General features: G+C 49.3%; 1 protein-coding gene across 2 annotated transcripts in view; it reads left to right on the top strand.

The window, feature by feature from the left end:
- Positions 1 to 9,364, top strand: part of LOC111859522 (potassium voltage-gated channel subfamily KQT member 1-like) — a 74,152-nt gene extending 64,788 nt beyond the window's left edge. For both annotated transcript variants that reach the window (XM_023842280.2, XM_023842279.2), the window contains one exon: positions 8,867 to 9,364. In XM_023842280.2, the coding sequence (XP_023698048.1) occupies positions 8,867 to 9,082 (216 nt within the window). In that variant the 3' untranslated portion in view covers positions 9,083 to 9,364. The remainder of the gene's footprint in view (positions 1 to 8,866) is intronic.
- The last annotated feature ends 5,129 nt before the right edge of the window (positions 9,365 to 14,493 follow it).

The following is a 14,493-nucleotide window of genomic DNA, read 5'->3' as shown; positions in this document are numbered from 1 at the left end:
TAATGTCAGAGTTGAAAAATGAGAAGTGTTCTCTGAAAAATTGACGTACGGCGCTGAGCGTCCAGAGTCTCAGTGAGTGCTGGAAGTGACCTCAGCGATAACCGTGACGGAATGTACGTTATTTGTAACACATTTGTCCTCTTTGCTTTTCACATAATGTCCAAAGTATCTGAGGTAATTTAATACAGTAATAGAGTAATAGAATGCCACAGGAATGAGCCTTTATCAGAAAGCGCTCTGTTCAGACGGCCTGATCCTGAGACTGGCCAAAGGTAGCTTTGTGGATAAAAAGTTCTGGAAGGTAAATAACTGCAGGGTGCTGTAAATATTAGGTTAATAGGAGCATCGTTAAAAACTGCGCTTTCTGCTTTCGCTGCATTTGGAGGATTTAAAATGACAAACAGCCTGGGGCTTTGCGATCAGATACGGGACGCTGTGTGACCCCCTACAGGCCCCACGGACTAGTCAGGGGGTGCTATAGGGACAGCCCTGCCATGCCGAGGCAGGGACCCTGGGGCTCTCCAGAGGAGACAGCAATGAAGGAGATAATCACTCGCAGGAGTGTATAACACGCGGCGGTGGCAAGCGGGGATTAATCACTCTCAGGAGTGTGTAAGACGCAGCGGTGACAAGCGGGGAATAATCTCTCTCAGGAGAGTGTAACACACAGCGGCGGAGAGTGGGGAATAATCACTCTCAGGAGAGTGTAACACGCAGCGGCGGAGAGTGGGGAATAATCACTCTCAGGAGGGTGTAACACAGCGGCGGAGAGTGGGGAATAATCACTCTCAGGAGAGTGTAACACAGCGGCGGAGAGTGGGGAATAATCACTCTCAGGAGAGTGTAACACAGCGGCGGAGAGTGGGGAATAATTACTCTCAGGAGTGTGTAACACACAGTGGTGGAGAGTGGGGAATAATCACTCTCAGGAGAGTGTAACACACAGCGACGGAGAGTGGGGAATAATCACTCTCAGGAGAGTGTAACACACAGCGATGGAGAGTGGGGAATAATCACTCTCGGGAGTGTGTAACACGCAGCGGCGGCCAACGGGGAATAATCACTCTTGGGAGTGTGTAACACGCAGCGGCGGTCAGCAGGGAATAATCACTCTCAGGAGTGTGTAACACGCAGCGGTGGAGAGTGGGGAATAATCACTCTCAGGAGAGTGTAACACACAGCGGTGGAGAGTGGGGAATAATCACTCTCAGGAGTGTGTAACACACCGCGGCGGAGAGTGGGGAATAATCACTCTCGGGAGTGTGTAACACGCAGCGGAGGTCAGCAGGGAATAATCACTCCCAGGAGTGTGTAACACGCAGCGGCGGCCAATGGGGAATAATCACTCTTGGGAGTGTGTAACACGCAGCGACGGAGAGTGGGGAATAATCACTCTCAGGAGAGTGTAACACACAGCCGTGGCGAGTGGGGAATAATCACTCTCAGGAGAGTGTAACACACAGCGGCGGAGAGTGGGGAATAATCACTCTCGGGAGTGTGTAAAACGCGGCGGCGGCCAGCGGGGAATAATCACTCTCGGGAGTGTGTAACACACAGCGATGGAGAGTGGGGAATAATCACTCTCAGGAGTGTGTAACACGCAGCGGCGGTCAGCAGGGAATAATCACTCTCAGGAGTGTGTAACACGCAGCGGTGGAGAGTGGGGAATAATCACTCTCAGGAGAGTGTAACACACAGCGGTGGAGAGTGGGGAATAATCACTCTCAGGAGAGTGTAACACACAGCCGTGGCGAGTGGGGAATAATCACTCTCAGGAGAGTGTAACACACAGCCGTGGCGAGTGGGGAATAATCACTCTCAGGAGAGTGTAACACACAGCGGTGGAGAGTGGAGAATAATCACTCTCAGGAGTGTATAACACACCGCGGCGGAGAGTGGGGAATAATCACTCTCGGGAGTGTGTAACACGCAGCGGCGGCCAACGGGGAATAATCACTCTTGGGAGTGTGTAACACGCAGCGACGGAGAGTGGGGAATAATCACTCTCAGGAGAGTGTAACACACAGCCGTGGCGAGTGGGGAATAATCACTCTCAGGAGAGTGTAACACACAGCGGTGGAGAGTGGGGAATAATCACTCTCAGGAGAGTGTAACACACAGCGGTGGAGAGTGGGGAATAATCACTCTCGGGAGTGTGTAACACGCAGCGGCGGCCAGCGGGGAATAATCACTCTCAGGAGTGTGTAACACGCAGCGGTGGTGAGGAGGGAATAATCACTCTCAGGGGTGTGTAACACGCAGCGGTGGTGAGGAGGGGCCATCACCTCCTGCCTGTTATTTCCGTGTTCACATGCAGCCACATTGGAAACACATGCCGCTCGCGCCGTCTTGGCACGTGGCCCAGCTCCTTCCCTTTCAGCAGCTCGTCCTTCCTATCATGGTAAACAAGAGCGTGCTGGACAGACCTGTTGCAATCTGTGTAACGGAGCCCCCTGATTGGAGTTCTGGGAACAGCAGGTTTCTGGTTCCTTGGGCTATGCGAGGCTGCGTGGGCGTGTGGCGTGGCCTGGATGCACACTGGGGCACACACGTGCGCTCGTGTTTATGAGGGAGGGAGAGGACGACGACCTGCAGCTTCTTGCTTCATACACGTTTTCCAGCATGTCTGTATTTGAGATACGCACAATTGGAAGCTGAGCGGATAGTGCGGGGTGTGTATGTGTGTGCGGGGGGAGTGCACACCAGCTGCCTGCCTTCTGCAAGTCAGTGCAGTTAGTGCACTGTGTCCAGTGATACGTCTCTCTTCATTAGCATGGACACTTTGCACCGGGCCAATTAAAATGCGTTCAAGTCATGTGACAGAAGCCCAGAAACCTAAGCCGCAACTCAGACGCACTGCCGTCTGCTTCCTCTGAAACATTACTTGATAAGTAAACATCTTGTCAGAAGGGTGCTGCTAATCCAGTGTGGCACTGAAGCCCCGTCTGTAACGACCATCTATGCATGAATAAATGATACTTCATTGACCTCTGTGGCGATATTCTCTTTTCATATACTCCATAGCACACGAGAGCAAGCATAGCAGCAGCACCCGTGGGGCTGGGGGTTAAGGGCCTCACTCAAGGGCCCACACTGACTATTCTGCTGAGGCTGGGCTTGAACCAGTGACCTTTTGATCACAGGCACAGAGGCTTAGCCCACTGAGCCACACACACTTAGAGATTAAGATGGCTGTCCAACGTCAGGTGGCATTACTGCTGGGGTTGCAGCACGTCCAAAAGAGTGTGTGGGACGTGTGAAGAGCAGTTTTATAAAGGACATTACGTTTATGGAATCATCACACACAAACGGTACACTGTGGTACAGGGTGGCCTAGACTTGCATTGACTTGCGATCTACTTTTAAAGTAAAAAGCTCACCAGAGTATACCAGAGTACACCAGAGTATACCACCAACCCCGAAAAGTCCTGTTGCTGATCCACGTCTCCTCTTTTTCAGAATAACGGTGCTTGTTTGGCAGATTAAACGGACACCTTTAGAGTAAGACACAGTGGAGAAAAAGTCTTTCTCCCACTCTATGGAAGTGGTAAGCTTTGAGCTTGGTCCCACACTCATTGTTTGTTATTTTAATGTGCGTGAAATCGCTTGTAATAAGTTAGTAATGAAAAGACGAACACAGTACCTATTTTCCCTCAAACGGTTTAACATTTTAACACATAGTTCTCTGCTTAGTGAAAACGCAATTGGTAAATGGTCTGGTAAATTCAACGGTCACAAGTAGCTGTCATTAAAGGGGCAATTACTCAATTTGAAGAATTGAGAAGTACATTTACAGACAACAAGGGCAATTTCCTGCAAGGGTTATCAACTCTGGTCCCACAAGTCCCAAATCATCTCATATTTTTTATTCTAGTGCTAATTAACTGAGTAATTATAAATTAGCATGTAAATTTCTTCCACGTGTCTCCTTTGTTCTCTGTGAAAGCCAGTTCTGCGGGGAAATGGCCGGCGGCCTTTCGGGTTCTGTTAAAACCACGTCCCCCCCCGAGCTGTGAGTGACACGTCGATCGCACCGCGACTCAGCATTAGAAGTCTGACCCTTTCACTACTCAATTGCTCATTATTCAGGGGACCCAGTGCATCACCGTTTATGGGTCGGTCACTCAGCGTCAGCAGATGTGTTTATGTCGTATTGATGGCGCACCGTTAACAACTGCCCGTCAAAGCCAAGAGCAAAGCGCCACAATTACCACCCCTCTGCCCTTCACCACCACCTCTGACACAAATGAACCAGATAGAAAGAAGTTTAATTTAGACCAGAGTTGCCCAATCTAGTCCTCGGGGACCTGTAGTCTCCCTCCTGGCATCCGACCAATGTCTGGCAGGGAGTTGGGTGGGAGCAACAACATGAACTACCTATAGGTCCCCAAGGAGCGGGTTGGGAAACACTGATTCAGACAGATCAGCACATGTTTTACTCCAGACTTGCTGTTGCTCCTGTCATGGGAAGGGGGGGGGGTGTGTAGGGCCGAAACCAACAGCAGCATTATCAGTGCAGCCTTGGGCTGTGGAGGGCGTGTATGTGCCCCACATGTCCAGACCGTGTGAGCAGACAGAGCGTTATTATGCACCGTGTGCGCAGACAGAGCGTTATTATGCACCGTGTGCGCATTTGTACCCGAATGTCCATATGAGTGCGTGAAGGATTTTTGCGTCAAAACATTTTAGGAGTATCCCTTTTTACGGCTTCAACCTTTTCGGTGTTTTGTTTTTTGTTAATAAAAATACCAGCTGTGCTACCTCAGTTTTAAAAGAATCTGTGACTGCAATGTGCGCGTGTGTGTGTGTGTGTGTGTGTGTGTGTGTACGCACAAGTGTGTGCTTACATTTGCACACACTGGGCTGCATGTTAGTGTGCAGCTATGCCTGCCTCTGTGTATGAGAGAAAAGAGAGGGAAGGAGTGATGGAGGAGACATCTCAGAAGCCAGAGCTCTGTAACAGCACTGGGGAGAGGGAGGGCCAGAGGAAAAGAGCTGGTTGGATATCAGTGTTTGTAGAGGAATGGTTCCAAGAACCCTTATTTTTTTTGTTCATTTCTTACTGATGATAAATGCTGGCTGAGGGAAGGAGGGCCCCAGGCCAACAGACAGTCTCCTTCCAAGCTGCCCAAGGAGCCCAGAGCCGTGAGGTTTGGGAGATCCATCATTATTACTGTTCATCTCGCTGCTGGCTGCTTGTTATCCCTTCATCTGAGGCCGCGCTTTCATTCAGGCCAAATTCAACAATGGCTGCAGAACGGCGGAGCGCTACAGCGCAGAAGCTTCTGCCGACCAATCAGGTGACTGAAGTGTGACTGCTTTACGGAGATTGATTTGTACCGTAGGTCGGGCTGAGATGCACGGCTGTTGATTCTACATCTCTACTGATATTAGTAACTTAAAACGGTGCTGCTTAGTGCCCCGGAAAAAGTAATCACAGTGACAAATGACAATGGTGATTTTCCAGTAGAGAAAGAAGCCTTACATCACACTGATTTGCCTTGGCTTTTACTTGTGATCCCACATGAATATACTGGGGGCTGCTGCTGATTCTCAGCCTCATAATGTGTAAAATTCCCAGCCACTCCAGAAAGTGTGAATACAGAGGGATTATATAGTGGTATTTTAGTCCCAAGCTGCAAATAATCCTGAGTGCTCTGGCTGGATAGCTGCCCGTTCCACTCTGATCTTCAGCCTGTAAATCTCCAGTGTCCCGCACCGAAAATCACCCACCCGTTCCACTCTGATCCTGGGCCTGCAAATGATCCCTAAGAATCCCGGCTGGAATTCGTTTGCCCTTCCGCTCTGATCCTCCGACTCTAGATGCTCTTTGGTGTTTCTCAAATTCGTCTGGCTGCTCGATTCAGATCCCAGAGCACTTTGGAGTCGTAACAGAGGTCGGGTCGTAACAGGGCTGCAGAGAAGTTACCTGCGGTCAGTCGCTGAAGACGTGAAATCGAATCATTTTGGTCACCCCAGACACAATTAGCTAAAGTATGTGACAAAAGAGAGGATCACAGGTCTGTGTGTTGGTCGGAGTGAGATTTCACCATTAAGAATACCTGGTGTAAACGTAGTCATGAGCCGCCTGACCTTCCCATATCCAATCACAGAGTCGCACCACCTGCAAACGTCTGTGTCACATTGTCATATATGTTCACATACAAGAGGTGGTGAGTGTTGCCCTGGCAGGGTGGGGGAGTCATGGAGATGGACAGTCAGGTGACTGGGGTCATCATAATATTCCGTGCCACCTGCCTCTCATTCCCGAAAATTGTGTTATTATCTATAACCCCACCTGTGATTTAGGTGCTTTAAGCGTTTTCTTATATGGAGTTTAACCCAGCCCTGTCCCACTGAAAATCCCCATCTAAAGCCCATGTCACGTGACCCCCATGTCACATGATCCCTTCTTTATGTCAACTAAAGGGATTCCCAGTCCATGCTTGTTGCTGTGTGGTCTGAGGCCATTTATCCAACTTACTAAGCACCATTTTTAATATGTTTTAAGGGTGTGAGTTTTACAAGGCACTGCAATATGAATCATTAACAAGCTTAGATACACAACACACACACACACACACACACGGACATTCTTGCATTTCCATTCATCCTATTTACCAGACACTTTTGTTCCAAGCGACGTACGAGTGCAGCAAACAGTACATACTTAAGTACATGCATTTGAATGCACTGACTAAACACAGACCATTCACAGATAACTACACACAAAAATGTGAACAACTACATATGTCAACATGCACTTTCATATAAACATACGCAAACACACTATTAAACACAAAAAAAAATGCTACTTGCACACTTGATTGCAATCAGCACAAAGACACATAGACACACACACATTTGTATTCATATCTTTGTGGGGACCATCCATTCATTTCTATGGGAAAAACCCTAATCCCAACATTGACAATCTTAACCCCTACCCAGCCCTAACCATAACTATCCAAACAAAATACCAGACTTTGGGCATTTTTAGTTTTTTAATTACAGTCACAGATTTTTATAAAATTAAGTTTCCCCTTCTGAAGACTTAAAAGGTGGTAAAAATAATATCAAAATAACAGGTTTTATCACATTATGGCGCCATTTGGTCCCCACAATGTAATGTATACATGACCCACACACGCACACGCCTTTCACACAGTGCCCTGTGCTGTCACCCTGCTCCGTTGCTGGCAACAACGACAACCAACAAAGCAGCGTTTACAGTTTGTACTTGTCACTGCGGCCTGACATAAAACGAAGACTTAATAAGGATCACTGAAGCAGTAATTAGTCACGATTTTACACGGCAAACATTTTGCTAGTGAAGGCCTTTTCATGTTCAGCCTTTTGCCATTCCCTCAAAGGCGAGGCAGAGGGGCAAAGCAAATTAGGGACCACATCAAACAGGGCTAAGGCTCTACTGGCAGATTACATCTCAGAGGTGACGTGGGAAGACAGGGAAAAAAAAAGTGCTGAACTTGTTGTTTTTCTAACATCTGAAGGGAGAATCAGAAACTGGCTTCTGCTGCAGTCTGGCATTTTGGGGAGGACAGCCGCAGATAAGAGGCCCAGGAATGGTCCATCAGGATATGTTTCAGCACAATGTTCTGATATGGCTGTGTCTCCCAACAGCAAGAAACAATCGGCGTATCTGTAATAAGCTCCTAGAATAGCTTGACAAAGATAACTGCAGCAGGATCTTCAGTTGTTTTGTTGATGTGGCATTTTCCGCGTTTTCTCTTTGATGTGCTTCTTCCGATTATTTTTGTTTGAATAACAAAGCCGCTCTTGGGTTTTACATTTCAAAAGGACCGGCTGAGATAGGGGTGGCTATCAGAGAAGTTATTTTGCAGTCGCAGAGGGAAACATTCGGTATCACGTTTCAGCCCAGTTGACCCACTGGTTCTGGCGCTGCCGTTCGGTTGCGCGCCTGTAGCAACATGCCAGCAGGTGGTCGGTGGGTGGGGCCACTGGCTCGGGAAAGCGTGTCTTTGCCGACATGCTGCACCGGAACGATCCGCAGTGTCGTGCGGGATTTTAACCCCTCAGGCCGATTTCTGTCCTTTACGTCCAGGTCCCTGCAAATTAAGCCAGTGATTCTCTCCTCTCTAAGTTGGCTGCTAAATTATGGCAAAATTAATAATCACAATTATTTCAGACAATACTGAGGTCACGATAATTTAACACGATTCCTCATTGACTTTGGAAATATCACAAATTTGTCAAACTTTAGAAATGGCGTCTTTTTAATAGTGGATTTCCTTAAACTCTCAATATAAATAACAGGAAAACAAAAAAGGTGCTGTTAAGGGATCTATAACACAAGACAAAGGGGAGCATCATCGCAAAACAAAATGCGGCACATTAATAGTTTTATCTTGATTATTTTGTTTTGATCGTAAATCGTAAATTCCATAAAAATTAAAATAGTTGCTCTGCCCCATCATTTAGTTCAGGGTTTAGTTGTATTTCAGTCTTTCACTTCTGCTGCCTCATTGAGGAATTAGGCCTGTAGGTGCTGAATGTGGGCCGTGGCAGCGGAGGTGACTGTGTGCATCCAGAGTAGGGTTGCAAAGGGCTGGAAAATTTCTGGAAATTTTCCTGAAACTTTCCGTTCCATGGGAAGTTAAACTGGGGAATTTTGGAAATATTCCACTTTAGAAACTTTCCATGGGAATTAACGGGAAAGTATGGGAATTAACAAGAATATTCCTAGAATTTTGCAACCCTAATCCAGAGTGACGCCGCGGTCCGCGGCTCAGTGCGGCCCGCCGCGTTCTGCCCCGTCCTGGCCCGACCTCCCTGGTCTCCCGAGGGTCATGGGTGGAGGTAAAACTGTCCGCTTGTCTTTCACCAGATCACACACATGGAGAAAAGCCTGGGCTACGTCACTCAGGCCCTGCAGCGACTGCTAGGGGCATCGGCGACAGCTGCGGGACCAACGGCGGCCGGCGCTGAGCGGGTGGGCGGGGCCTTCCACGCGGCCGACATCGTCTCTACCGACAGCGTCCTGCCAACCTACGAGCAGCGCTCTACCCTGAGGACCGACGCCTCCAGAGATGAGAGTTCCTGAGGTGGTTCCTGTGTCACTGCATCACTGGAACCCTATACTGCATACAGCAGGTAGTGCAACCCTCACCCCTCCCCCCACCCCCTACATGGAAACACAATGAACCATGCGTACGGTTAGCTTGGTTATCATTCGTTCGGCTGTACAGTCATCAATCAACATGACAGTGTCCAATAGGGGTACTGTACGTGAACTACTGAGGTATTTATGCACATGGATGGATTATAATGTAAATGTGCTGTATGGCTGAATGGAGAATAATGCAGTCATTTTGTATATTACTGATGTGACTTTTTAATAAAGAATATCAATCAACAGTAATGGAACAGTCACACTGCCGCGTACGTCTTCATTTCACCAGCCTGACACAGGGGGGCATACTTCCCCCGTCAGAGGGCCTGCTCCCAGCCTTGCGCTCTCTTTCTTTGCTGAAACACACATACGCACACAGGCGAGTGAGCACGACACCCACCAGCCCCCCCAGTTCCCGACCAGGGCTCGTCTGAGGCTGTGACCCGGCCCGTCCGCATCAGGTGTGCCAGCTCAGCACCTGGGCATGTGTTTGTCTGTATTCACCCCACAGCTGTACCTCTTACTCTGCCCACTTGGTGTTACACACAAATACACGCAAGCCGTGTTAGACACACACAGCACACACTAACCATTCTGTGCTTTTCTCTTCTCGGCATATTACGTCGGCTCAGGTGGTTATGTGACAACTGTGGGCGTGGCCTGATATTGCTTGTCATATCTCGCTCTTTCGCCGTACTCTGCACTTGTTGACAGCTAGTCCCTGTCTGTCAGGGAAGATCAGGACCGGGAGAGTGTGAGGGTTGGGCTGCAGTTCCTGCATTTCGTCGACCTACGGCATCGCGTGGCATTTCTTCAATAAATTGATTTGCGCCGCAAACCGCCACGGCCCGCTGTTCAGTAACGCTCCATCGCATATCACCCACCCTGGCCTTGCAGTAGCAAGTAGCAGGTCTGTCACAAAGCCAAAGTGTGCAGGCAAAGTATTACCCTGCATGCTGATAAAATCTCATGGGCTGCATTTCATTCAGATTCTCACAATGGTTACAGTGATTCTCAGAAACAGGATTCAGGAAATCTTTGTCTTTTCTTTATATATTTTTATGTTTCATTGAAACTGTTTGTTAAATCGATTTACTCTGTTGTTCTCCTTCACTGATCTCCACTTATTTGGTTTCGGGTGCCTTCATTGACTCTCAGATACGAGAATCACAGTCCACTCTGTTCCACTTTTCGAATCGAGTCTTTAGAAAACGTGAAAAGGCGTGTAGACGGGAGTTACCTTAAGTTACTTTTAGAAACATGAGCAAAGCTGTTGGAAATTCACAATAAATTCTGGGTTGCGATGCTTAAAATGGAAAGTGTGGTTACTCTGATAGGTGTAACCAGGGGTAATTAAATTGTTTGATTTTTTAACAGATTTATAAGGAGGGATGTTTATATAGCAATGGGAGATCTATCTGTACATACTTCATATCATACCTGTTTGCACATGTTGGTGATGATGCTTTGAACAGAATCGCTAAGGCGACTGTGTATCTCTGTGCTGCGGTTTCCAGTCAGGCAGCAGCCGGTGCGTCAGGGCAGCCCCTCGTTATACAGGATTTTGCTCCTCAACCAGCCCAGACATCCAACCGTCGCGCCACACGCCGTACCCCATAAAACCCGAGCAGGAAACACTGGCATCAGCCAAACCAGCTTAATTACAGCTGCCGACACTGAGGGCAGAACCTCTGGCTCCCGTGGGCGCCTCGCACCCGCCCTGCGACCCGCTGGCACCGCTTCCCCAGGCTCCCACGCTGTGCCCACATCTGATTCCTCTTAGGCGACCTGTGGAGACCACACGCCATCCGCCACCGCACAGACGCGCATGTGCACTCGATTGCGCGATCGCATGGAGACCACGTGCCATCCGCCACCGCACAAACACGCATGTGCACTCGCATGCGCGATCACATATGCCGGACACACCGGTTCCTGGCCTGAGCGCTACAAACGCACTCTGTGAACCTCGTACCGTGTGCCGCCTCAGGCCGAGAGCAGCGGTGGTACAAACAGAAACCTGAGTGATGTGTGTATGAAGATGCCCTGACAGAGGCACCATGGGGCAGGAGGTCATGGGGGGCTGAGGGGGGGGGGTGAGTTGGTGGTACAAGCTACATACCAGCCCCCCCCCCTTCCTTTCTGAATGTACATATATCCGTAGATAAACTGCAAGCAAGGGAGGCCGCAAACAGAGTCCCGGAGCAGATGTCGTCCTGTTCAGGCTCTGTGCGCTTTGCATTCCTTTAGAGCGGCCTGACAGATAAGTGAGTTATGCAGCACACGACCATCTGGTCAGTGACACCGCCTGTGCGCTGGTGACAATGCCCGCCCCGTTCCGTACGGAGGGGGGGTGGTGGTGGAGGGCGTGTTGCCTTGGCAACGGTGACATGTGCTGCTCTACGCCTTGTTCTTAGGGAGCAGTCTGGTCTCTGCACCCTCCCCCCCACTCCACCCCTTTTTCCATTGTCATGACCACGCCCCCCCCCCCCCCCCCAGCCCAGCCAGCTTGGGTCTCTGGGCTTTCCCAAGGCACTTTGTCCTCGGGCCTCGAGACATCAGAAGCAACAAATTTCACTACCCCTCTCCCTCCCAAGCAGCTGACTGCATGTGAGCCATAAATGTAATGGGGGGAGGGGGGGGGGGAATGACCCACCTTCCTCCCTTGCTCTTCCCATTTCACATACTTGGTGATCTGCGATTCCACACAATGACTGGCTCGCTGAAATGTTCACGGCGGCATTCTGTCCCTCCCTGGCACGCCACGCCGTGCTCTGCCCGACGGCGGCCGGCCCTGTCTACCGGCATTCGTTTATTGTAAAGACGTAAGTGGAGTGTCCACACACCGCGGCCCACAGCCCAGGCGAAAGATGTTGCTGAGCATGAATGGGCCAGGTCAAGCAGCCGGCCAGCTTGCATTCAACCTCTGGGCAACTGCCACAAATTAGGAGGGGTGGACAGGCCCCTTAGAGCGGGGGGTATTGTGAAGCCCTGGACCCCTCATCCTGTAGATTAAAGGGCCTATCTGGCAAAGGTGAAGATTAATAGCCTTTTTGATGCCCCCCCCCCCCACTCCACTCCACTGCCCTCAATAATAAATCTACCTCGGAGCCAGTCAGCTGAAGCGACAGCTTTGCTCCCGCTCCCCCCCCCACACGCCCCCCGCCCCCAAGCTCCTTAGCCAGTCACCATGCGTGACGCTTGGCGCGGCCGCCGTCCCCGGAGCTCCAGGGCTGCCCAGCAGGCCCCCACATTCAGATGTGCCACCGCCAGGCTACATCTGTTTTACTATTGGTTTCAAATTCGGAGCCACCCGTTTTACACAAGGGAGAATAAAAAGTGCCCGGGATCTGGGGGTGGCCATTGAATTTAAAACAAAACAGTTTTAGAGCCGTACGCCAAAGCTAACTGGTAATACTACTCAAGTGGCTGAGCTCACTCCTCGTGTTTACTGTCACATATAAATAGTTTTTCAATTAAATCACAGGAAAACATTATGTGCATTTATTTGCACATAATCTGGACCACGATAAGAGTTTGAAAGATGGATGCATTTGTTTCCTTGAATTTTATATCCATAGCAACTGATAGTTATTACCTATCCCCACACCTTGATCGTGGATACAGAAGTCAATGTCCTGACTGTAATGCCCATTAACAATGTGAGAAACTAGAGTGCGGCAGACGGGGACATGAGAGTTGCATTTACTCTTGGTATTGACAACAGTAGGAGGTCTCAGGTACAGGGGAGGAAGGCTGGGGAGTGAAGAGACTCAGTGCTTAGCTGAAGACGGCTGCCCTTTGTCAGCTGCTTAAAGGATGGACAGCGCTGATGTTTCCTGGGCTCGCCCCCGCAGAGCCAATCTGCCGGCCAAATGCCATTGCTCATCCGAGCTGGTGCACCCTAAAAGGTGCAACCAGCCTTAAAGCAGCCTCACAAGGCCAGATGATGAAGAGGGACAAGAAGGCGAGTCCAGATAAAAGAGGAGAGGAGAGCTGAGAGATGGATAGAGGAACGGCAGAGACAGCGGAATGCCGGCTTCAACAGAGGGCTGAGGGGGATTCCCTCACAAAAAGATGAGGAAAAGGGGGTTATTATGGTCCTGGTGCAGTAGTGAAACACAAGGAAACACCGTTCTTCCCTGAGGATGACAGTAAAATTTCACTCACACCCGGATAGCCAAAAAAAAATAATAAATCATCACAGGTGTCTGACTAAATGTAAATGATGCGTACACTGAGGTCACACTTTGCCATGACATCATTTATCAAGATGCAGTAAAAAAGGATTCGTGACTCAGTCGTTAGGGAGGAACGCGGCGGGACATCTTTGTTTGTACCAATTTTACCATTTTCAGGCGCGTCCAGCAGTGCAATCGGAAGTGTTAGCTGTGGGGCTGGTCGTCGTGACGACACTTCAGACCGAGGCCTTTAAACCTGAGGTCTGTGAGCTAGACATCTGATAAATTATCAAAATGTTGGAATTAACACCCCATTTACGCATCACAGAAAATATTAAAGGGGGACCACCCACCCCCCACACAGTCAGAGTGAAAAACTTTCAAAGGGAAGCCCCCCCCCCCCCCCCGGGAGAAACAAATATTAAAGCCTCCCAGCCCACAGTTCTTAGTTACTTCTGTGATCACGTATTAGTGGTTGGGGGTCCCTTACTCTGCTCTGTTTTCATTTTGGTTCAAAAAAAGGTTGAAACCCCCCGCTTCAGACAAATTGCACTGCTCTCTTCCTTTTTAATCTAGACAAGCAGATTTTTAAAAATAGACATACAAGTGGGTGCTGTTAGAGTCTCTCCCTCTTATTACAGCTTGCTTATTTAACCTCTTTAAGCATACATCAGTAACCTTGTTCAAAGTCTTTATTTCTGCATGCTCAAGCAGTGCAAATAGCTCAAGGAAATCAGACGTAAAGCCCTTTTCATTTCTGCCACGCCGCCGTGTTTCCTGTACATTTCCTGTCCGTTTCCTGTGTACCGATGACCTTTTCACTCAGCGGAGACAGCCGCTCTCCCTTCTGTCTCGGACCCTCAGCAGGCACAGATGAGCTAATATCCCAGTTGTCTTTATTTAATTCACTACATCATTTTGTGAACAGCAGTGTGCAAGAGCCAGACTTCTTTCTTGATAGAGTTTCCCCTGTCGCTCCCCTTTTCATAAAGGAGAGGGAAGAATTGGTTGCCGGGGGGGGGGGCTCATGTCATTTTGAATTGTTGCTGGTAATACTGGAAAGGCCCCCTGGGGCCTGGATGGCCCATCTGGTGAGGACAACAAGGCGGCGATATTCTGGCTGCGGAGAGACACAGTCGTGCCCGTTAGCTGCGGCCGCAA

This window comes from Paramormyrops kingsleyae, chromosome 13 (assembly GCF_048594095.1).
Source record: "Paramormyrops kingsleyae isolate MSU_618 chromosome 13, PKINGS_0.4, whole genome shotgun sequence".
NCBI classification, from domain to species: domain Eukaryota; kingdom Metazoa; phylum Chordata; class Actinopteri; order Osteoglossiformes; family Mormyridae; genus Paramormyrops; species Paramormyrops kingsleyae.
Note: the sequence above shows the minus strand (reverse complement) of the source record. Positions and strands in the feature narration are given on the sequence as shown.